Raw genomic sequence first — 23,895 nt, forward strand, 5'->3', positions numbered from 1 at the left:
AGGAAGATGAATCTTTTCTGCACCATTGGGTAAGGCCTTCGGCATGGCCCACACTGGCCCTTTGCTTCTCAAACTGCTTTCTGTGAGTTTCTCCCAGGAGTACATACATGATAGAGTATATGTTTAGTGATGTTTGTCCCAATAACAAAGTATTCAACATGTTAAAGTTGAAGAAGCTGTCTCAATCTGGGCAGATCTTTAGTTTTTAGAAATGCACAATGTTAAAAAAGCAATGTCAGATAAACTGATAGTCATAGATTTGAAAACAAGACTGATGAGACAGTTTATGAGGACAAAAATTGCATTTGACATATTTTCCTTCCTTGTTAAAAGTGTTTAATATTTTAGGGTGATGGGGAAGGAGTATGAGCTCTGTATAAGTTCATAAAAAGTAAAAGTGGATCAGTTATTACACTATTAGTTATGCAGGCACGTTACTTAGAATATTAGTGGTTACAGTATAGGCTCTCTAGGTTCTAGTAGCTTCTAAAATTCTGTGCCTGTGTAGAGGACAGAAAAACAAAAACACTTTCTCTGTTCTATTACAGTCATTGGACTTAAGTTTTTGCCGATTTCTCATAAACTGGAAAAAAAAAAAAACCCCACTACCGTAAAGTTCAGTAGGATGCAGTTCCATCTATGAGTTAAAAACTTTTAATGTACATTCAATTAGCATGTAATTAACACCAAACTGATCCATATCTTTAAGCTTAATTACTTAATATTATCATTTTAAGGAATACATTAAGCTATACATAACCTAGTTTATATTTCTAAATTAATAAAGTTACCTAAAAGCTATAGGAAAATCTAAAATAATAAGTATTACTTATATTTCAAATTTTCCATTAAAAATTTCATTTTATTTCATGTTTATCCTCAAAATATTTTCCCCATAATTTCAAATTATCCAGAAAAGTTATCGTTGCACTTGACACAATAGAATAGTTTAAAAAATAAAATAATTAAGAATCCAGACTAAAAGACATGGTTTCCAGCATTTGTCCTTTTTTAGATTGATGTTCACATTTTTAAAAGAAGGAGTTTAATAACTATGAGCATTTTAATAATTGCCTGACTCATGAAAAATAATCTGTAGATTCTTAACAATAACCTAAAATTATTTGGGAAAATGGGTTTTCATCACTTTTAAGATCAGATTTATGATTTAACAGAAGGTAAAGTAAGAAAAAATTTCAATTTTCCTTCTACATATTTGAGTGAGGTTGGGCTATTGAAACAGATAAGCAACCGACAAGTAACGGGCCCAAATTCTTCACTCATCTACAACACAGGTAAATCAGAAACACTTTCAGCATAAAATTGCTAAACAATTTTACCTCGTTGAGCTATATATTTACAGCAATCTGCAAAACCACCCATGGCAGCATAATGAAGTGGTGTGTTCCCATTCATTGCAATCAGCCCCACGTCTCCATTGTAGGCAAAAAGAAGCTTCAGTATCTGCAAAATAAATAGTGGATATGTAGAGGAATAGGAATGTGCATTTACTGAATGAAGACTGGCACCTAGACCTGTGCTCTCCAATACATTACATGTTAGTGACATGTGGCTATTTAAAATTAAATTGAAATGAATTAAATAGAAAACGAATTTTAAAAAATTCAGTTTGTGGGCCAGCCCCAGTGGCCCAGTGGTTAAGTTTAGCACAATCCGCTTTGGCGGCCCAGGTTCGGTTCCCAGGTGTGGACCTACACCACTTGTCTGTCAGTGGCCATGCTGTGGCAGTGGCTCACATACCAAAAACAAAAGGAGGAAGGTTAGCAGGAGATGTTAGCTCAGGGTGAATCTTCCTCAGGAAAAAAAAAATCCAGTTCCTTAGTTTCACTAGCCATATTTAAAATACTTAAAAGCCACATGTGGCTACTGTTTTGTACTGTATTGTACAGCACAGATATAGGACGTTTCCATCATTGCCAAAATTTCTATCAAACACATTGATCTAGAGTATAGAAAACTCAATACTCAGCTGGGCACTACCATTTTGGTAAATGTAGGCAATCTGAGAAGGCATCTGACTATGGCAAACGTTATCCAGGGAGCAAATTCTTTACCAAATGTGACTTCTATTGTGATCTATGCTTTTATTGCAGGGAAGAGACTTAATGACAAACATAAGGATAACTATGTTAAAACTCAGAGAAAACTGAGTAAACAAATGTTAGATATAATTCAGAATTTTTAAAAATTGGATAGCAGTGGCCCAGTGGTTAAGTTCAGCATGCTCTGCTTCGGCAGTCTGGGTTTGGTTCCCCGGCATGGACCTACACAACTCGTCTGTCAGTGGCCATGCTGTGGCAGCCGCTCACATACAAAAAGAGGCAGATTGGCAACAGATGAGTGAATCTTCCTCAGCAAATAAAAATAGGATAGCTTTGCTTCCTGTTTTGTTTCTAAATGTCACTGTACCTATGAGATATCCTTTGCCATGTCCAGATAATCAGAATACTTAGAGTTTAAAATTAAGATGAGTCATTAGATGCACACAGACATTAGGGAGATAAGAGTATGTTGATATTGTTCTCTTGTTCTCCCCACAATTAGATTAGACCATATTTTGAAGATTCAAGCATGCAATGGAGGCATAAAATAGAGTAATCTCCGTTGGCAAAACTTTTAAATTGTTGTAGTTAAGAATACAGAAAAACATTATTAGTAATATTAAATGAATAAATTAGCAAGCAGACTAAACTGAATAAAGAGCCAGAATATGTTTTTAAAAAATAATATTTTGTATAAAGTATAATTTTAGAATTATTAAGGGAAATCAAGATGGTAACTGAGAAAAAATTCTCCCTTAGTGTAACCTACATGCTATTTTAAAATTTGGAGGCAAAGGAGAGAACATTTTTAGCAACAAATTTTAAAGCAAAGAGCAGGTTATTACATCAAAAAAGCCTCCTTTGGCAGCAAAATGCGCAGCATGATGTCTGTCGTTGTCAAATGCATTCACTTCACCTCCTCTTTCCAATATCCCTCGGACTAGCTCCACCACTCCCTCTCTCGACGCTTCCATTAAAGCCGTGCGACCTGTGGACTGGATGGGAAACAGATGAGATGCTGTTGTACCGGCCGCATTAAATAACATATTCAGTGTAAATATGGTGTAAACCCACTTGGCCTTATATTCGCACTACATGTTTAGCTCTCTACATTTTTAAAGGTTTTGTATAACAAATAAGAAAAATGAAGCCAGTACAATGGGTCAGTCTTCAAAATGTAAAATTCTAAAATCAGAGTCCGGGTCACCCCAGATGTCCCTGTGAAAAAGTCATGCTACAAAATGCATCTCTTGCAAAGAAAGTAGGACAAAAAGGGAGAAAAGAGGTTAAACTATATGCTAAAATTAGGTTATAGGTGTTTTGTAATGAGAAGAAAATCTACTTTTATTGTCTGGAAATGACAATTAAAAGAAAACTCAGTAAAATTAGCCAAATGAGGAGAGGGAGAAAAATAGATAAGGGAAACAGCAGAACTACATATTTTCTCTCCAAGAAGATAAATTTTTATTAGGCATCAGTGATACCTTCTTTTATTTCCTACAATGATCTTTTAATATTATACATAATAAATACCAATTTTCCAAACATAATTAGGAAATAGACTGTAGAGTCATGGCAATATAAAGATAATGAAAGTATATCATCCTAAAGCATTCTGAGTAGAAATGAACAGTCTATATGCTAACAGGACAATTTCACTATATTTAAATGCAAAAATTACACTAATAAGACTCTATAATTGAAAAAAGGAATGTTTACAATCACAGGAATAGTCATACCGAGTTGATAGCATTTGGATTGGCTCCTCTTTCCAAAAGTGTCAGGCACACTTCTTTAACATCATGTGCTTCTTCACAGGCTCTGAGGAATATTGGCTTTCCTTCATAGGTGGAATTATTGACGTCTGCACCATGTTCCAGGGCAATCAATGCACAGCGATAATGCCGCTTAGTAGGTAAAATGCAGTAAAACAAAATACCTGCAGAAAAATAGAATCCCCAAAAGGTACTTATTTAATAGTCTCTACATATTTGAATCAAATAAAAGGGAAAAAAATAATTTTAAAGCCCATAAATTAGCCAGTTGAAGGTGGTGGGCATCTCTGCCTTGGTTGTCCCTCTGAAACCAGCTGAAACACCAAGACAAGGAAACAACAACAAAAGTTTAACTTCTGATAAAGTAGAAAACAGTCACAAACAAATGTGATAGGACCCAGTTTGGGGAAGAATATGAGCGCTGATGTGTGAGTCCCTGTGGACCCTGGGTATTTGCAGTCTTGCAGTCTACACCCCAAGTGTTCCTTCTTGGAATGTTCAGGCCAGAGTGTGCTAAAGGGCTCCTGGTGGGTCCCTGGGCCCCCTCTGAAACTGCAGAGTGGCAAAGGAGCTGGTACTGAATGATGAAGTGGGCAGACGGGCCATGTTTATAAGAAGCAGGCTGTCAGTATAGTAGCAGTGAGAAGAAAAACTGTATGGCAAGTGGCTCTACATTTTAGCAAATCATTTTGCTCCACCAAAGAGAGGGAAATGCTAAATCCCCACACCCAGCACCTACGACATACAGACTCTCAATATAATCCATGTCAAAAATGTACTACAGATCAGGGGTATCATTATAATCCTGGGGCAGAGTGTTGGTAAGAAAGTCAGGTAAGCAACAGTCATACTCCAAACTGACTTTGTAATGACCTCACTCTACAAAGAGGCTTCATTCAAAGAGGAACAATAACCAATGAGAAACCAGCATGTGACCTATGAGAAAAAGATACTGAAAGGAAGGAAAGGAACCTGATAATGAAAGCTGGGAAAAAAGTATATACTAGAAACGCTGTACCATGTGAAAATTATTGACTGACTCACTTCCATGATAGCAAAGAAATGAAATAAAACTTTTTCTAAAACAAAAGTGCAAAGATAGACCAAGACCTAAAAGAAGGACATTTAGAAGAGAAACAGAATGAAAAGATGAAATCTAGCCAGCAGAACTTAGGGAAGAAATGGTAGAGAAAAATAAAACCACTGAAGAAATGAAAGTCAAATTGGAAGCTGGAAAAGGGAGAGCAGACATTGCTGAAACCATGGTCAGGAACATGCAGAAAAACTTGAAAGAACTAAGAAAAACGTAATTGAGAGGATGCAAGAGTTTAAACTGTCTAGAGAGGCAAAGAATATTTAACATGTATGTAATTGGTATTCAATAATAAAAGGCCAAATGGAACAGAAAAAATATGAAAGAGATAAGAGAAGAAAACTTTCTTGAAGTAAAAACTCAAACCTGAAGATTGAAAGAGCATGCTGGGTCTCAGGAAAAATTGATTAAGATCAATCAACAAGACCTCGCTAGGTAAAGAAAGTGTCCCGTAAGCATCCAGGTAAAAATTCAAGTCATCTATAAAAAGGAACAGTCACGTTGGCCTTGAGACTTTGCCATAGCAACAATCAATGCTAGAAAATAACTAAAGGACCTCTATGATGTCACATGGGAAAGAAAATAGGGAATTTTTATACTTATCAAACTGTTGTTCATATATAAAAGCAGCAGACATGCAAGTTTAAGGATGCAAAACATCAGAAGATACACGCCCAATGGAGTGAGCTAAACTACTCAATGACAAAAACCAGTCTACTAGGAGATCAATAGAGAACATGAGACTAAAAGACCAGTGATAGATGCTGACTCCCTTCCACTGGCGATCCAAAGCTAAATCACCTTAGGAATTCTAGAAACAGAAAAGAATATTGTTCATAATCATGCAGAAATGATAGTGTAATTTAACAAAAACTTGGAGGGAAAGAGAGAGAGTATAAGCATTTGATTTTGTCATCTTTTACCATGGGAGTTTGAGATATTATTGAAAGAAAATAAAGAGATTAAGGGACAGATGTTTATTATTTAAAGGTATAAAAGGAATCACTGAAAGAACTAAGATGATTATAATTCATTAAAATTGGGTGCTGGAAGGGAGAAAAAAGAGGTGAGAGGTAGAGTTATAGTACTAATCTCATCTCTCATAGTAAAATATCAATAAATACTGCGCAAGGTGCTAATTCAATATGTATTTGTAAAACTATCAAGTTAACCATTAAAAGAACTAAAAACAACTCTCATCACAAGAAAAAAAATTCTGTAACTATGTATGGTGACAGATGTTAACTAGACTTATTGTGGTGACCACTTCACAGTATATACAAATATTGAATCATTATGCTGTACACCGGAAACTAATATAACATTGCATGTAAATTACACCTAAATAAATAATAAAAATAAACTATTATTCCAACAATGACAACAAAAGAGCTAAGAACAGACCGTTAATTTTAGAAAATACAACTAGAAGGAAAATAAATGCAGGGCAAAATAAAACAAACAACATATGGACCATATAGGAAAACATTTTTACACATTTTTAAAATATATTTTTTATGTATTTATATATTTTATAAACATTATATATTATATAAATATATATTTATATAATATATTATATTATAAAATTTATATATTTATAAATATTGTATATTTATATATTTATATATGATTATATATTATATATATATAGTCAAAATCGAAATATATTTCCTATAAACAAATGAATCTAAAATAGGGTTACTCGGAACAGTTAAAAATAGAAAGATAGTCAAGGACATGGTTGAAAATAGAAAAGACAGAGCAAGTCATAGGAGGTAAAAGTGGACCAAAGCAACCGCAAACAACAACACAATCCAGAAAACAATACCAGGTGAGGTCAATCCATTACAAAGGCCCTAAGGCACTCACTTATCAAATGGGTATTTTAGATGTGTACAACTCATGCAGTTAAACTCACAAAGTCTGTCCAGGCCGACTATTTAAGCCATAAAGAACATGAATCAACAGTCCAAAACTAAAGCGAAACGAAAGAGAAAAAAAAATTGTGTCATATATAATAGAACTGGCCCACTGCATTTAGGACTAGGTGTGCGTTCCTACAAATGGTAGAACAGTGGAGCAGGTATTGTAAGGAGCTCTTCTAGCTTAACCCTTAAAGAGAGTAGTTCCAGGCACCGTAATTAATTCCCTAGGACAACGTACAAGAAGGAGTTTATTGGCTTACAGCTTTACCTTCTCCACATTCTGCAAAACAGTTCAAAGACAAAGGGCCGTTTAGGCCTAGAGTGTGTCTCATATCCTTCTAAAGATCCAGCAAGTATTTTAACCGCTTAAATGTTTGCTTGTCCTTTAGAAACAATGCGCAGTGAGCCAAACATCACTGGAAAATAGGATGTTAATGACAGAAAGATTACTGTAGAACAATCAAAGCAGGTTGGCAAACGGCACCTGAACTGAGGGATGTGCAAGGTGAGCCAGGTTCAACGATGTGGGGAAGACGAGGCGCTCTGTGCAACGGGCGTACCATGGGCTACACAGCATCAAGGCTGTGGGGGGCAGTACTAACAAGTTACGTGTGAAACAAGATTTTCTATCTGTTTCAAGTTTTGTTTTACATTTTTACTTCTTCTTGTGTGATTTGTCAGATTGTTTTCTCATACATCCATCTTCCAGAACCTTGAAAGATCTAATATTAATTTGAATGAGGACAGATATTAACTATATGGCTGTTACATTTGCTACAAATATTCACTTGGCCTTGTTTCCAATTTTACCTTGATTGTTTAGTTTTAATTTTACAATTTTAGATCTTTATGCTATAAAATTTCTCAATTTGTTTTCTTTGTATTTATATGTCTGTTTCAAACTCAAGACAGTCAACTTTTCTCCATTATAGTGTTTTCCACAGTATATTCCATAAAACTCCAGGTATATGAGATGCTATAAGAAAAAACTATTTCTTGCTCAAATAAATATGGAAAATGTCACTGTCTTTGGTCCGTCTGACAAATGTGAAATAAACATGTCTAAATTTGTTACATCTAATGTTTCTCTAATGAATTTGACAGTATAACCAATTTGGCATGTAGCATTTATCAACATCCCAGTGATTCAGTGGTCCATGGAACACACTTTGGGAAATATTCTGTATTCTATAGAGCTTTGAGAGGCTTCTGTTTTGTTCAAGACTTAAGATTTTAAAACACATTTGATCCTGAATGCATCTGAAGTTTATTTGTTATGTGGTGCCACTAAGTAATTAAATAATTGTTCCTTTTCTTCATCCTCTCCTCCTGTTTTAAGCAAATCACTTATCAAATACCAAGTTCAGTGAGAGTTGCAAAAGCAAATTGCAGAAAACATTAATATTATAAAATGGGATTCATTTCTCCAATGTGGGGCTGGTGTTAATGGCTTTGTACTTGAAATGACTCTTTGAGACAACTGATTAACTCTACCAATTTATATTAAGCCTGGTGGTAATTTTCTCAGTGATTTTTATGAGGCTGTGTCAACTCCTGCTGGAACCTTGAGTTATTTGGGCAAGAAGCTCCCAGGCCTGGTCTTAAAATGAGATTAGAGAGAAGAACAGAGTAAGAAAGTACGGCCATTTCATCTGAATAGTCAGGGAAATGCCACGTCTCAAGTTTGAAGTCATATTCCTAAATACACTTAAAAATGACCCTAGAAAGTTGAAGTTTATGTCCAAATCCACCTAGTCCTTCAAGTTTCCAAATGCAATGCCTTTCTTTATTAGACTGTTCTTGAGAAGGGACAAAATCCTTTTTGAATCCTAAGTCTAGTATTACTCGAGGTTCTAAAATGTAGAAAAGAATAAGGAATGCTCTTCTTCATCTTGATTTTATATTTTATAATAAATGATTATGATTATGGTAATATCCATGTGTTTGATGCTGAAAATTCTCCACATGTGGAAAAAAAACAGATTAATCTAATTTTCTTTTTAAATGAGGAAGTTCTCAGAACTAGTTTCCCTAAGACATACTTGTACTGTTTTCAAATTATGGGGAGACAGTGTGCTTCGGTACAGGAGGAGAATCTAGTCTTTCACTTAAAACCATGAGTAATTCACTTCTGAAGTTGGAAAGCAAAAAAGTCCATTTTATTGATTTCTGGCTGAATTGTAGTGAATTGTGTCTCCTGGGTAGGATGTGGGGATTTTTACCTTTTCCTTCATTGTCAACTATAGTCATATCAGCCTTCGCCTTGGCTAGTATTTCCATGGACAACTCATGGCCCAGCTCTGCCGCCCTCATTGTCGGAGTACAGCCCATCCGGTCTTGCACATCAGGGTGAGCACCAAGGTCAAGGAGAAAGCTGACCATATCAATGTCATTGGAAACTGAGGCTAAGTGCAGAGCACTGTGTCCATTGACGGGTTCTGTGAAATTGATTAGTTCAGGGTACCCAAGCCTGGTCAGCTTCTCTATCTGCATCTTGTCTTTGTTCCGAACACACTGAAGAACTTTGTAGATCTGCAAGTTCTCAAGTCTCTTATCTGCTAAGGCCATACTTGACCAGCTTCTCGAAAACGCTTTTCTGGACCAAAACAAAAACTACAGCAGCGAAAGACAAAAACAAAAACTCAAAGTTAATTTTGTCATCTTCACTTTAATTAAATAACAACAATATTTTATGCCTTCCCTAAGAGGCTGTTTCTTAAGAAATATTATTACCATAAATTATTGCAACGGATTTCATGAAAATAGAAATTACATATAAACACAAAACTATTCAGCTAGCATCAAGTTAAAATATTTCAAAACAAATCTTCCATCATAATGAATACTAGCCTTGCTATGCAGTTTTCTTGTTATCTCATTTAATTTTCCCCGCCCAACACAACCTTCCCATTTCCCTATGAAGAAGGTGAGGCTAAGTAAATTGCCAAGGTAAGGATTTATGCTCTCCGCTATATGGTTGTACCAGCATGTCCCCCACAATGTAGACACCATACAAGTTTTAGTAGTCAAAAAATGTTATAAGAGTATTTTGAGATGCTCATTATAAACAGGCATCTACTCTGCTTTGTGAGATACCAAAAATGAGATGCATGATTCCCGCATCACCTTATGTAGGAATGAGGTAGGTAAATGGTTGAGAGACAACTGTTAAGTTTTCATAAATAATCCCATTGTTAAATTGTGATGAGCATTCTACTATGTAATTTTATCTCCTTTTATTATTTATGAAAAACCAATCTTTGGAATTGAGTAGTAGGCCATGTTAGGTATGCTCAGCCTGCTAGACTTCATTTTATTCTGGGAAAAGAATCCAATTATCACATAGGGAATCCATTCCACGCAGTACCGTGGTACTATCCAAGGTCAAATCACTGCTACAGATGCTAACTTTCTCATTGCTTCCACAACAGCTCCCTATAATCCATTCTCTATTCAGTCCCCAGAAAAATCTTTTAAATACGTAGATCGGATAAGATTGGACAAACTTCCACCCCCAATATTTTGGATGGAACTGTCTCTTCTATCCCCTGTGATAGGAATGGGTCTGAATCCTAGGCTGAGCCTGTATGAGTGGACACTCCCTCCAGTACAGTGAATGTCTCAAGCATATGCTCAGAACACACATTAGCCAGTCAGCGTCCTACGGGACCCTTCTGCCAGAACTATTTGGAAAGACCACTCTTTCTGCCGAAGCTGTTAAGCAGTAGGTGCAAGGTTGTGGCTGCAGGCAGCCATCTTGGCTGTCACAGAGAGAGGGTGTGTTTGAGACTGAGGCTGACAGCAGAAGTGGCAATGGGGAATTAGTTGTGCCAGAATTCGCCTACACCCTAATGTGCAGGGTTGCACATTAAGAGTAAATATATCCTTTCCCCCAACCTTAACTTAGCATAAGCTAATTAGCTGAGTTTCTGTTATTCACAATGAAAAGATTCCACATTACTACAAAATCTGAAACTGCACCATCTTTTCCCCACCACAAACCTGCTCCGTCACCTCTGTTCTCTGTGGCAGTAAGTTGACTGTTGACCACTCACTCCTTCTTTAGATGTATATATCTCTCTAGGCAACCATAACATCTCCACTGCCTCTTTGCCTCCTAGCTCACTGCCCACTGCTCAGGCTCCTGGGCTGGCTCCCCCTCTTCTGTCAAAAGCTAATTATTGCAGTGCCCATGGTTAGGCCCTCGGGACCCTTTCTCTATTCCCTCACACTCTCCTGGTGATCTCATCACATCTCAGGACCTTCATTTCAATTTGCAGTTTCTGATTGTTCACTCTTGAGTTTATACAGCCATCTCTGACTCTCCCCAGAGCTCCAAAGTTATATATCTACTTGTCAACTCTCCATTCCCCCTTGGACATCCAATAGGCATCTAAAATGTAACATGGTCAGAAAAGAACTCGTGATATCATCCTGACCTTCTCCAGTTCTCCCCATTTCCAATAATGGCATCACCATCCATCTACCTACTCAGATTAAAATACTAAGAGTTACTCTTCATTCTTTCTTTCTCTCACAGATCCCCTCCTCTTTAAGTCCATCAGCAAATCCCATCAACTGCCTCCCGTATAAACTGGAGGGACATCAACCGACATCAACTCCCAATGGTCCTATCCTAGGACAAAACATTGCTACCGCCTTTTAATTTGTCTCAGTCCTTTCACAACAGCCCCCTATAGTCCATTCTCTGAGCAGTAAATCTTTCAAAAAGGTAGATAAGATGAGATCAGGCTAGCTTTCACACACATCTCCAACATTTTAGTATAAATATTCTTAAACGTAAAAAAAGTTGAACACCCATATATCTACCACTGAGATCCTTGCTTTATCACATATCTACCCATTAACCCAATTTATTTTTTGATCCATTTCAAAGTAAACTGCAGACATCCTCCAGCATACATATCCTTAACTGGAGTTCAATAGATGTTTATAACTATAAACTAATAGCTTATATTTCTCTTTTTGGTCTTTTGAGTATATAATGAAATGTGCAAGTATTAAGTGTAACATTCCATGAGCTTTGACAAATGCACTTGTGTAATCCAAACCCCTATCAAGATAAAGAACATTACCTTCACCCAGGAAAGCTGCCTCCACACTATCTTTTAAAAGCATTGCAAGAACTTTCCATTGTGATCAGAATAAATCCAAATTCTTCATGATGGTCTCCTAGGGACCCCTCCCCTACCCCCGACCTCACCTCCCCATTATCCCTTGATTTAGTGATCTCCAGCTACACTGGCCTTCTTTCTGTTTATGGAATGAAAGCTCAACCCTGCCTTTGGAAGTTCACCCTTCTTGCTTCCTCTGCCTGGGATGCTCTTTGCTCAGAATTTCCATTGGTCAGTGCCTCTCACCATTCAAATTGCTGTCACCGTGTTACTACACCCCTTTGTTTTATTTTCTTCATAGCTCTTACTGTCTGAAAGCATTTTATATAATACATAGATAAATTCAATTTATGTATGTCTCCCCCACTAGAAATATAGTCTTCATGGAATAGAAGCTTCATATTACAAGGGCCATTATTTCTCCATCACCCAGAACCTGACTCATATGAGGTATTCGATAAATGCTTGCTCAATAAATGATGACTACAGGTTAAAGGAATTAAGGAGTGGAAGGAAAGAAAACACGCAGGTTTCTGGCTTGAGCAACTGGCTACCTGTATCTGAGATGGGGAGCTCAGGATGGGGTCTAGATTAGTCAGGGACTGTAGACAGTTCAGCTTTGGGCATGCTGAGTTAGAATCCACAAGGCAAGAGGGAGTGTGCACAATCCAGGAGAGAGCTCTGAGCCTTATCTACGGGGAGTTATGAGGTTTCCGGTGGTTGCGGGGCAGGCTGAGAGGGATGAAGGCAAGGAGGAGGGTGTTCTCCGTGGGAAGAGGGACCACCACGGTCACATGCGTGCTCTTGTCTCATCCTTTTCTCCCCACTCTTCTGCCTGCCGTTTATTCTTTGTGCTTCCTCCTTTGCTGCTGGGACATCAGCCATCACATGGCTGTGGCTTCCGTGTCCTGTTTGCGGTAGCCCCTCTCTTCCCTTCTAATCTGTTTATATCGTGTGGTGGACTAGGAAACCAGATAACGCCGCTTGTTAGAACCGTGTGTATAAATAGGCTCCCAATAAATCCTGAGCTGCCCCAGAAGCCATCCATGTGGCCTTTGCTGCTTGGCTTGGTGACATTTATTTTAGCTGCTATTTATGGCTTGTTTTATTATTATCAACCATATTCCAGTTAGGTGCAGTGTCGTCATATTGCATATGTACGCATGTCATATATGGAATAGGATAAGACGCTTCCAAATTGCTCATTGATTGTACTGCCACATTGTTTGTGCGGACAGACTTCCTAACCAGAGACATCAATGTCATCTCTGACAGCACCCACACCTAGAGAATTAGCAGCATGTGGCACTTTCCAATGAAGCCACAGTGATGAAGTCAGCAGTCCACGGGCCAGTGCTATGTCTGGCATCCCTCACAGCTAAAGCCCCAAAATGCTAGGGAGGGATTTTTGCCCTGTGTAATGTCCTTCACGAGTGACCAAGAGCCTCACCCCACTGGAGGAAATAATACAAATTCTGCCCTCTAGTCCTGGGTTCCTCGCAAATTGTGTAAATTCCTCGCAAATCTCTGATCCTGAGGAGGGTGGCCACACAGACACACACCACATAGACACACATGTACTTTACTTCAGCATGGTCTTGGGGTACTTGGCACACCCCATCTAACCATCTACATGGACAATCTCAAAAGTGGAGGACAGGATTTCTTGACTTGAGGTCCATGTTTGGGGTCTGAATCTGAAATTACAAGAAAATCTGTGTGGTGTGTGCGTGCAGGTGCATTTTTCTCCTGTGAGGAGAGATCCGTAGAGCTCATCAACTTCCCAAAGGAGGCTGTGAGACAAGGGTGCTTTGTTAGAAAGAGGAACGCAGGAGACACGCTTGGAACAGCGGAAAGAGTGTAGGATTGGAGGCGGGGAAATCTGTTGTTGTTTGCCATCCTCCTTCCCCTGCATCATTATTTATACAAACTGGTTGGATAAACCTGCACATGTTACCCATCTAGTTTGTGCCTTGGTCTCTTCATTGTGAAATAGGAATAACAATAATACCCAGTTGGTGGGGCTGTGTGAAGAGGAAATGAGATAATCCTTGTAAGGTATTTAGCAGCCTCACTATGAATAAATCAGATGTCCGTGGGTTTCAACTCACCCTAAACCACGGTTTACATTTGGGGGCTTCTTTAGTGTCTCAGTTTTTTTTTCTTTTTTGTGAGGAAGATTGGCCCTAAGCTAACATCTGTTGCCAATCTTCCTCTTTTTGCTTGAGGGAAGATTATCCCTGAGCTAATATCTGTGCCAATCTTTCTCTATTTTTTGTGTGACGCCTCCACAGCACGGCTTGAGGAGCGGCACTATGTCCTGACCCGGGATCCGAACCTGCGAACCAGGGTCCAGGGAAGCAGAGGCCTGAACTTAACCACCACGCCACCCGCATGCCGCCTGTCTGATTCAGTTTTAAACCTCAGGAAAATCGGTAAGGTAGGGTGGGTGAGATGTCATTTCAAGGGAAAGAGCAAGCGGCAGAGACCAAGGTGCCAGGCTCACCTCTTATTCGCGGGGGCGATCGGAAGCAGCGGAGGACCCGGCACCGACGCGCGTCGGCCTGTGGGGGCGCCCAGGGGCCGGGCTCTCGGTCTCCGCCGCCTGGAGCCGGCCCCAGCCGCACCTCGGGCTCCGGGAACGCGGCCTGGGCGCCTGGCCACGAACGCTGTCCCTTTGGGCAGAGCAGACGAGCCGGCGCGCGAGGCAGCAGGGAGCGGGGGGGTGTGTCCATGGGCCCCGGGTCGCCAAAGGCAAGCGCGGCCCGGTGAGCGCAGGGGGCGGCGGGGAGCTGCCGAGACAGGGCCGATTGTGAGCTTCGGCCACGCAGGGCCCGGCTGCCCGAGCAACCGCCCCGGGGCGGGGCCGGCTCGTCTCCGCCCGCCGCCAGTCCTCGCCAGGTGGCCGGGATGCTGGAGGAGGGCTTAGCACCCCCAGCGCCCACCCAATGCTGGGGTCTCTGGGAATCCTCCCGTCTTTCATCCTCTTCTCCCACCTCCTGCCCTCATTCAAAACTTAATTAGAAACGTAAAGCTCATATAGTATAAATAAATAAATACTTTTAAAAGTAAAGTTATATGAAAAATATAATAAATTATACAATAAAATGAAAAGCGAATCTACTTGTCAGAGACAACTGCTGTAGATTCTTGTTAATCTTTCCCAAGAATTTTCTTTGCATACTCTAGGATGCATATACGCTCAAAAATATACGCAAATGGGAGCAAATATATCAAGATCATTTTATTTCAGGGCCAACAAATGAGCCCCAACCCCAACACACTCACTTTTGGAGGCAAATTCTGAAAACGTTTATTTGTTTATGTGCATGTAAAACATGCATGCTTTTAAAAATAGCATGCAATAGCTTCTAATTAAAAGCAATAGTTCCCCGACCCCAATCTATTTTATTTTCTACCCAGAGACTCTGTTTAAGAATATTACTAAGGACTTTTTCATGAACACAAAAGAATATGCTATATAATATATGGAAAGTAGGAAGAAACAAAACATACCATGGCTAAAGAAAAAGAAGTCTGCTTCACTGCTGGACTCTGTGTATTTCTTCCCCATACTACATCCTCCCTCTCCTGTCTCCAGAAGTAACGACTATTCTGCATTTTGTATTTATCACCCCTTGTCTGTTGAAATGTGTTGCTTCATGTAAATGCTTCCCTTAAAAAAAATGTGTATTTAGTATTGCATATTTTGAGAATTTATAAAAATCGAGTAGAATAGTATGTACTGTTTTGATCATTTTTTTCCTTCCAGTATCTTATTTTTGAAATGTATCTTTGTTGATATGTTTAATTATTGTTCCTTTATCTTAACAGCTGTATACTATTCCATTGTATTACCATTCCACACCCCTTTTAAATCAGTTCTACTATTGATGGACATTTGGGATGTCTCCAGTATTTGCTATTATAAGCAATGCTGCTATCATCGTGCTTGTACGTGTCTTTAGATGCACAAGTTCAGGAGTTTCTCTAGAGTAAATGCCTAGGAGTGGAGTTTCTCGGTCATAGATTATTTATAACATCAAAATAATATTGTCTTGTTTTCCAAGTGTATATGTAGCAATTTAGACTCCCATCAGCAGTGTGTCCTAGCCAAAACTTGGTTTTGTCACACTTTAAACTTTTTGCCCATCTAGTGGTGTAAACTGGTATTTCGTGATTTTATTTTGCATACTCTGATTATTGATTATTAGCCTGAGAGTTTGATTCCTTGGAGATACTCGAGGATAACTTTATTCACCCTCAAGTTCTTCCCACATAACCCTCTTAGATTATTTTAACAGAATCAGGGCATCGTTTCTTGAATTACTCTTTCTTGGTGTGGGCAAAGCCTCACCTTTGAGTTTGATTTATTGACCTAGTCGGGTTTGGCGATGATGAGCAAGTTACTCACGTTCTTTGGGTCTGAGTTTGTAAAATCAGAATAATAGAAACTGCCTTTACAAGCCATAAAAGAAGTAGGCGTAACAGGTAATCTCATCTTGGCTGTGGTGGACAAGCGTGACTGGTTCTTGGGGAAGGCTTCTGTAGATGAACGGTTCTGAGTCTGTATCACAGGTCAGTGACGGAGTTTTGCAATGATAGTCTTCCTCATTTTGGAGACAAAGTTGATGTCAATGGCAGCACTATTTAACTGTGGAAAAAGTGCCTAAAGTTATTTGAGGATTTGGTAAATTTTGGAAGAAACATCTAGAAGACTGAAGGGAATAGATTAGTAATGTGTAAACTGTGCTTGGATTTGTCAGAACTGTTAATGCAAATATTTTGAATACAAGTTAGGTAAACCTTTGTAGTTGAATGAGACCTTGGAGATAAGCAAAGCAGTCTGACTCACTCTCCCAACTTGATTTTAGGGAAATTTTTTCCCTGAAAGGCTACTCTCTAGTTTTATAAAAACTCTTTGATTTATGAGCAGGTAGCTGCTGCTGAAAAGTAACTTCACAATGATGATCATATTTGATTTCAAACTTTTTGTAGCCCGGGGAGGCAAGTTATGCCAAGCTGCTTAAATACCAGCTTCCTGTTAATGAGGGGGCAGGCATAACATGGGTAAAATTTTAGAAATCCCACAGATTAGTAAATAGACACAAACTTTTCCCTCTTTCGCCAGAGATCTTAAAAACACTGCAGAGTTCTTAACTTGAACTTTATTTTATTTTGCCCTAAGCCATTTGGCAGTACAGCTGTCAGAACTTGGGCAACACAATGAAAAAACAGGAGAAAAGAGCATCAACAGTTCTATTGCTTAAAATAAAGTTAATTGAAAAGTGACAGAAAAGTTTATGTAGTTCTTACCAACACGAACTCGGAGCCAGACTGATGGTTGGGATACATTCTCCACCGTTAATCTAACTTGTGCTTCCATCTTTATTTGGTATTAAGTAAAATTTTATCTTTAAGTTACAGCTATGCAAAAAGGTTGTACATTTACAACTTCTTACAGTCTCAGGCTTTCTGCAAAATGCTTGGTAAATAAAAGTGGTTCTATTGAATAGCTTCACACCTCTTTATAAAAATTGGCATTAAAATCCAGTAATAAACTTTAGCTACCAGAGCCCTTAAATTCTTATTTACTAGCTGAAAGGCAGCCCATAGAGTAGTTGTTTCATAGCAATAACGATATCAATTAATTTAAGTGTGAAAATAAGGGAAATATGAATTAGTAACTGGTATGGCATTCCAGTGAGTGATGGTATATTTAATTGGAAATAAAACTTGTTGAATCATTATGGATCATTTTGTAAGACTGAGGCAAAGTTAATAGAATTTGTTGTTCTTGTTATCTTCACAAATACTTACAAAATTCATCTCTTATATTGCCCATGAGTTAGTATTTTTTCCCTCTAAAAGTAAGTAAATCTTTTAGGCTGCCTCTGTGTTTTGAGGAAGGCTATTTGCTATTTTGCACTGCATGTTTATTTTGAAAATTATGTATTGTACAAGTAAATGATGGATTGATAACAGATATTTACTTGTTTCTTTCCACAAGGAAAATGAAAATGTGTCAAATAGCTTTGAAATGGGAAATAAATAGTTGACAACATAGAGCACTGCTTACTACTTCCATTAAGGACTTTCGTATCGATTCTTTTATATTGTGGCAATTACAAAACACCTCTCGAATGGATGAATGTTGAGCAACCACTCCTTTAGAATATGAGCAGTTTGCAGATAAATCGATTTACATGAGGATCTGTACTTTTCTCTGGCTTACAGTAAAGCCTTCTAAGATCACATGGGAAAATTTTTGTGAATCTGAAATAAACACCTCAAAAGTTCTCTTGCTCCTGAGGATGTTTTCAGTATTTGTAGGCTACTGTCATATTATTCAGATTTCCTGTATACTTGGCTATTTTTAAATTTACTGTATCAGTCTAATTCTTAGAATATATTAACTCTCTCACAGTAAGTATACTTTTTATCAAGTTCTTCTTATATCTCTAGTAATTTTTAGTGCCATACTGTTTGTGCATATAGATTTACGACATCTGATTCCTGGCTTTTGCTTTTTATTGTTACATAATGTCTCTCTTTTTCTTAGGTAGCAGCCATAACTTTTAATTCATCCTGGTCTAATATTAATTTCTTTTTGTTTGCCTTGCCACCAATCTCTTATTTTTAAACTTTGATTATCAATTTGTTTACAAGTATGTTTCTTGTAAATGCTAAATAGCTAGACTTTTCTACTATTTAATCCAATCTGTTGATGAGATAATCTAATCTATCAACATTTAGTGTAACAAGTGATATACTTGATTATAGTCTTTAATCTTATTTATTGGTGATTATTTAGTTTACTCTGCCATGACCTCTTTTTTCCTTATTTTTCTGGTTTGCTCGAATTCCTCCTTGTTAACTTGGGAAACCTGATGAACTTTTCCATTTTAATTTTTCCATTAGTAATCACCCTCCACTTTCAGGCACTAATAATCTATTTTTTCATTTTATAAGAATAAGAGGGCTTTTCCCCACTTATCTCCAGATGCTCTGTTCTCCCAATGCTTTCCCCAATCTGAAAAGAACACCTTCATTTCCCCACTTTACTCCTCCACTCTTAAATCTTGGGGATGATTTTACATCTCTCCAAAGAGTTGGTTCCAACTCTTGAGTTTCACCAAGATGATTTAGAACTTCTAATTCCAGACAATTATTATACCATCACTGGCAGTATGAGTCTTCCATGTCAATGCCTATGACACATTCCCTTTTTCATTGAAAGGCAGTTTCACATTGTAGTGATGAGCTTGGGCACTTGAGTCAGACTACGTGGTCTTGTGTCTCAGCTCCCCTGCCAGCTAACCATAGAAACTCGGGCAAGTTAAATAACTTTTTTGTGCTTCAATGTAAAGAATAACAACACTGTGGTAGTTTAAAATGTCCACACGTTCTTTGCTCCTTCCCTCAAAAAAGTGGAGCCTAATTCCCCTCCCCTTGCTTGTATGCTGGATTTAGTCTCTTGCTTCTAATGACTAGAATAAAGTGAAGGTTACGGTGTGTCACATCTGAGATGAGATCATAAAAGATATTGTGGGTTATGAATCTCTCTCAGAATGTTCACTCTGAGGGTTCCAGCTGCTATGTCATAAGGACACTCAGGCAACCCCATGGAGAGGCCCGTGGGATGAGGAACTGAGGCCTCCAGCCAACAGTCCTGTGAGTGAGTCCTCTAGGAAGCGGATCCTTCAGCTGTAGTCAAACCTTCAGGTGCCTGCAGACCTGGCTGACATCTGGACTTCATCCCTCGGAGAGACCCTAAGCCAGCACCAGTGTTCCCAGATTCTTGACCCACAAAAAGTGTGAAGTAATGACTGTTTGTTGTGTTAAGCCACTAAATTTGGGGGTAATTTGTTATATAGCAAAAGATAACTAATACACTCACTTCCTAGGGTTGTGATTTGGAATGAATAAGATAGAGCACGTAAAGAACTTTGCTGTTATTTTTATTATCTGATCCAACAGCTTGTGTTGAAAGATTCTTTCCTCATCCCCCTTTTTTCTTCATTTCCCTATCTTGACACTTCTGTCTGGGTCATTTGTTTGCAGTTAGAGTTTTGTCTCCAGGATTTTCCACAGTGGGCTTCATGGATGCCGGATTCTCTGAATCTTTGTATAGCTGCCCATATCTTTATTCCACCCTGACCAGTGAATGGTATCTTGATTGTGTGTTGAATTTTTAGGGTAGGTCCTTTCCCCTCAGCACTCTATAAATGTTATTCTACTACCTTCCAGCTTCTCCTATTTTCTTCTAGTAGATAGTTATTCTACTGTCATGTAGCAGATGATGTCTGTCACTAGATAGCTTTTCCTTTTTACTTTGTATGTGAATTATTTTTTTCCTTAAAGTTCGTGGTATTTTCCCCTTCCTTCTCTAAATTTTGGAATATAACCAGGATATATTTAGGTTGGTATCTTTTCTTATCAATTCTGCCTGGAATTCAGGAAGATATTTCAATCTGCAGACTTTGGTCTTCAGCTCAGAATAAATATTATTTTATCATTTGTTTAATTGTTGCCTCTAGTTTCTGTGGACACTGAAAGCCCAAAAACTGGTAAGGCAGTGCTTCTAAAACTTTACAATGCATAGGAATTACCTAGGAATCTTGTTAAAATGCAGATTTAGACTACCTGGAAGGCTGGTACCTGCCAACGAAGGGCATTCTGTTGCAAGAAGGTAAGTTAGTAATAAAATATATGTGCGTAAAGTTACTTATAATACACACTTATGATATACATCAGGCTTTTTTCTCTTCAAGATCATACCTTAGCCTAGATGACCCATGGCTAGGATAAATGGAGACTGTCACAAAATGATTGATTTGTTCCTCTCTCACTCCCAACCATGCCACAGGAGGTACAAATAGGAGGTGGGGGAGAGAGAAATAATCTGGAGGAGCCAGAGTTTAGGCAAGATAGTTTGGTGCCTGAACACTTCCTAAATTCAAGTGGTCAGAGAGAGCAGAGGCCTGAACATAAGACTTTTTGAAGTTTGCATGGATGCCGGACCATATAGATGGTACCTCTGTCTCATCTGGAGATACTGAAGGCAGGAGATTTCATGCAGGATCTGAGCCAACAGGACATGATGTGGTTGCAGGGTAAACAGAATCACCCACCCTCTCTTCATTCCCCTAAGGTCTCAGAGGGCAGCAAATATGACCTCACAAGTTTCTGCATTTCCAAATGGGAGATCTCTAAGATCAGCTGAGGGGCAGAGGCTGTGAGCTAGCCTGATAGTGACAATGGAATAATGGGACACACCCCATAAAGGGCGTGTGCATGATCTGTGGGATCCAAAGGAAATTGCAGCTGAGATAAGGCTGGCGGTCCAGCTATTTTGAAGCCAGCACGTCAGTAATAACTAAAAAATCAGACACTCCCTATCTGCCCAGCACCTGGGCAGGACAAGCTGATGACTCCAGGAGTATAAGACAGCATGGGCCAACTCTTTCCACCAAGAAACCATCAGTCACCATCACTCATCCAAGCAGATTCTATTTTCTCCCTTTCTTCTGTTCTCCTTCCCACCAGCACACACCAGTGATGAACAATGTGCTAATACTGATAGTACCTGGATTTCATTGACTAATTACTTGTGACAGCTATTATAATAACAGAATTAGACATAAAATCCTAGATTGGACTAGATTATTGAAGAGGAAAATAATTTTCCCATCACCAAGTGAGAATGGGACCTTTACAAAGAATCGTATAATTGGTTATGAAAAGGGTGACTACGTATCAATGGTTTGAGGGAAAACCTGGTTTACACCTTGTGTTCAATCTTCATCATTAGGAAGTACTGTAACCATCTGACCACAGGGAACAAGCCTCAGGACAAAAGCCACCAGGTAGGGCTAGCAGAATGAATTCCAACAACTTGCAAACTTTAATTAACTTGAATTAATTTGGACCTGCCCTACCTCTGACTTCATACTAAATGAGATAATAATTCCTCCAATTTTTAAGCCATTTTGAGATGTCTCTTACAGCCAAAAACATCCTAACTGCATAGCATCATTTGATACCCAACCAATGTTCATCAACATTTGATACATTTGTTAAATAAATCTTTTGATGTCCATCTCTTCTATGTAATGTAAATATCATCTGAATATCCATCCAAAAATTATAGCTGGTCTGTAAAACTAGTATATGGCCTACATTAATTGATAATTATTCCTTCTCAAACTTCTTGTACTATTCCATATATAAGCAGAGTAAACCTACATTGTTATGTTAACTAGACAAAGCATAGCTGTGAAACCAGGAAGTTACAGTTCATTGTACATTTATTTCAATTACAGAAAGAGCTAAAACCTTTCTCTCCTATTTAATGCTTCCCTAGAAAAGCAATTGAAATAAACTGGTACAATTCTAAAATGATTTGCACACTATGTAGACCAGAGTATGAGGACGTACCTACAGAAAATAAAGGCACAATTGTTCTAGAAATTAGATCTTCGTGAAAAAACAAACTTAAATGATTGACTAACCTCAAGCTGATTAGATATTTTTATTAAATGCATCCTTAGCCAGTGCTTCTTTTCATGGCTGCAATAATTAAAATATATTACATATTCAAATCAGTAATTGAATTTGGTAAAAGAACATGCTCAGCTCAGTGAAGACTTGAATAAACAGAATTCAAGTACCATTTCTTTGTACTTCATAGCACTTGCCTCATCTTAGTTTAGTGACTGCTCTGTCTTGTACTACAGGAAGATTTTATTTTCACTTCGTTTTAGACTATTCATAGGTTCATATAGGTGGGTCATAGGCTGCATCTAGGTATGAAATGGACTGGGAGTTTGTTAACTACACAAGATGAGAGGTAGTAGAGACACAGTCCAATTCGTTTTGCATGCTTTCGGTCATATTTCCCACTGCTCTGTCTGGATTTGCCAGTAAGATCCGTGACATTATTTTCATTTCATATGACTAAGCAGTAAAATGATTATTGCATTGAGAATTTTGTTTGTTTTTCTGTGCTAAGTTCTTAAAATAACTCGTGTTCAAAACAGTGAAGGAAGACTTCTTTTTATAAAACAGTTTGGAAAGGAAATTATTACTGTCTTTTATGTTGCTATTCTCAATATTTTAATGATTTTAAAGTATCTTTCAAACATTTTAGGAAGATCATTTAGGAAAAAGGTAGAAATAATACATTCATATTGTGTTAAACTGTGACCATTTTTTTTTCTCTTGAATTCCTTTTGAAATTATCCTTACGCATCTGGTGATACAGAAAGATGAATCCAATAGAGTAATATAATGGGGCAATATGAATTTGTGTTCTAGTTCCTGTTAGTTGCATCCTTGTTTGAGTCACATTTAGAAGAGATCCGACCATGACACAAAGCCAAGACAGCAGATAAGGGTGATGGCAGATAACGAGATTTAGATCTCGGTCTTCAGTGCATTATCATTTAACTTTCATTGGCATCACAGCAATTCACTCTTCATTCATTTTTTCCAGAGAGTTTTGAATAATTGAACAATTTTAAACATAATCTTCTGTGCAAAAGGATATTTATTCATTGACTCACTCATTTAACAAATCATAATTAAGTACCTATTATATGCCAGGCACTGTTCTAGACACTGGAGATACAGCAGTGAACAAAAGAAATGAATTCTCAATTCTTGTGGAGCTCATATACTAGTGGGGGGAAGCAATATATGCAAACCAACAAACAAAAAAACATATAATAAGTCAGGAAATGATAGGTGCTATGAAGAAATGTAAACCATGGTAAAGGTCACATCGAATGCTGGGTGGGTACTGATATATATAGGTTGACCAGAGTAGGCCTCGCTGAAGAGGTGACATTTGAGAAGTGAGGAAGTGGGCCTAGTGGATTCTAAGGGAAGAATATTCCT

The 23,895-nt window shown here is 38.2% G+C and overlaps 1 protein-coding gene and 1 long non-coding RNA gene across 7 annotated transcripts in view; one reads left to right on the forward strand and one right to left on the reverse strand.

Moving 5' to 3' along the window:
- LOC123277245 (uncharacterized) overlaps nucleotides 1-23,895 on the forward strand; it is a 104,121-nt gene that overhangs the window by 68,040 nt on the left and 12,186 nt on the right. For all 3 annotated transcript variants that reach the window (XR_011494559.1, XR_011494561.1, XR_011494560.1), the window contains one exon: nucleotides 14,289-14,429. This is a non-coding gene — a long non-coding RNA (uncharacterized lncRNA). The remainder of the gene's footprint in view (nucleotides 1-14,288; nucleotides 14,430-23,895) is intronic.
- ANKEF1 (ankyrin repeat and EF-hand domain containing 1) overlaps nucleotides 1-23,895 on the reverse strand; it is a 92,081-nt gene that overhangs the window by 42,321 nt on the left and 25,865 nt on the right. The window contains exons 1-5 of one of the 4 annotated variants that reach the window (XM_014832812.3): nucleotides 14,501-15,243; nucleotides 9,082-9,472; nucleotides 3,803-4,002; nucleotides 2,909-3,058; nucleotides 1,341-1,464 (exon numbers count right to left, since the gene is read on the reverse strand). In XM_014832812.3, the coding sequence (XP_014688298.1) occupies nucleotides 1,341-1,464; nucleotides 2,909-3,058; nucleotides 3,803-4,002; nucleotides 9,082-9,427 (820 nt within the window). In that variant the 5' untranslated portion in view covers nucleotides 9,428-9,472; nucleotides 14,501-15,243. Of the gene's footprint in view, nucleotides 1-1,340; nucleotides 1,465-2,908; nucleotides 3,059-3,802; nucleotides 4,003-9,081; nucleotides 9,473-14,500; nucleotides 15,245-23,895 lie in introns of those variants that run through there. The other 3 variants (XM_014832811.3, XM_070485564.1, XM_070485565.1) reach the window with 3 other exon arrangements.

Source organism: Equus asinus, chromosome 15 (genome assembly GCF_041296235.1).
Source record: "Equus asinus isolate D_3611 breed Donkey chromosome 15, EquAss-T2T_v2, whole genome shotgun sequence".
Taxonomy (NCBI): Eukaryota; Metazoa; Chordata; class Mammalia; order Perissodactyla; family Equidae; genus Equus; species Equus asinus.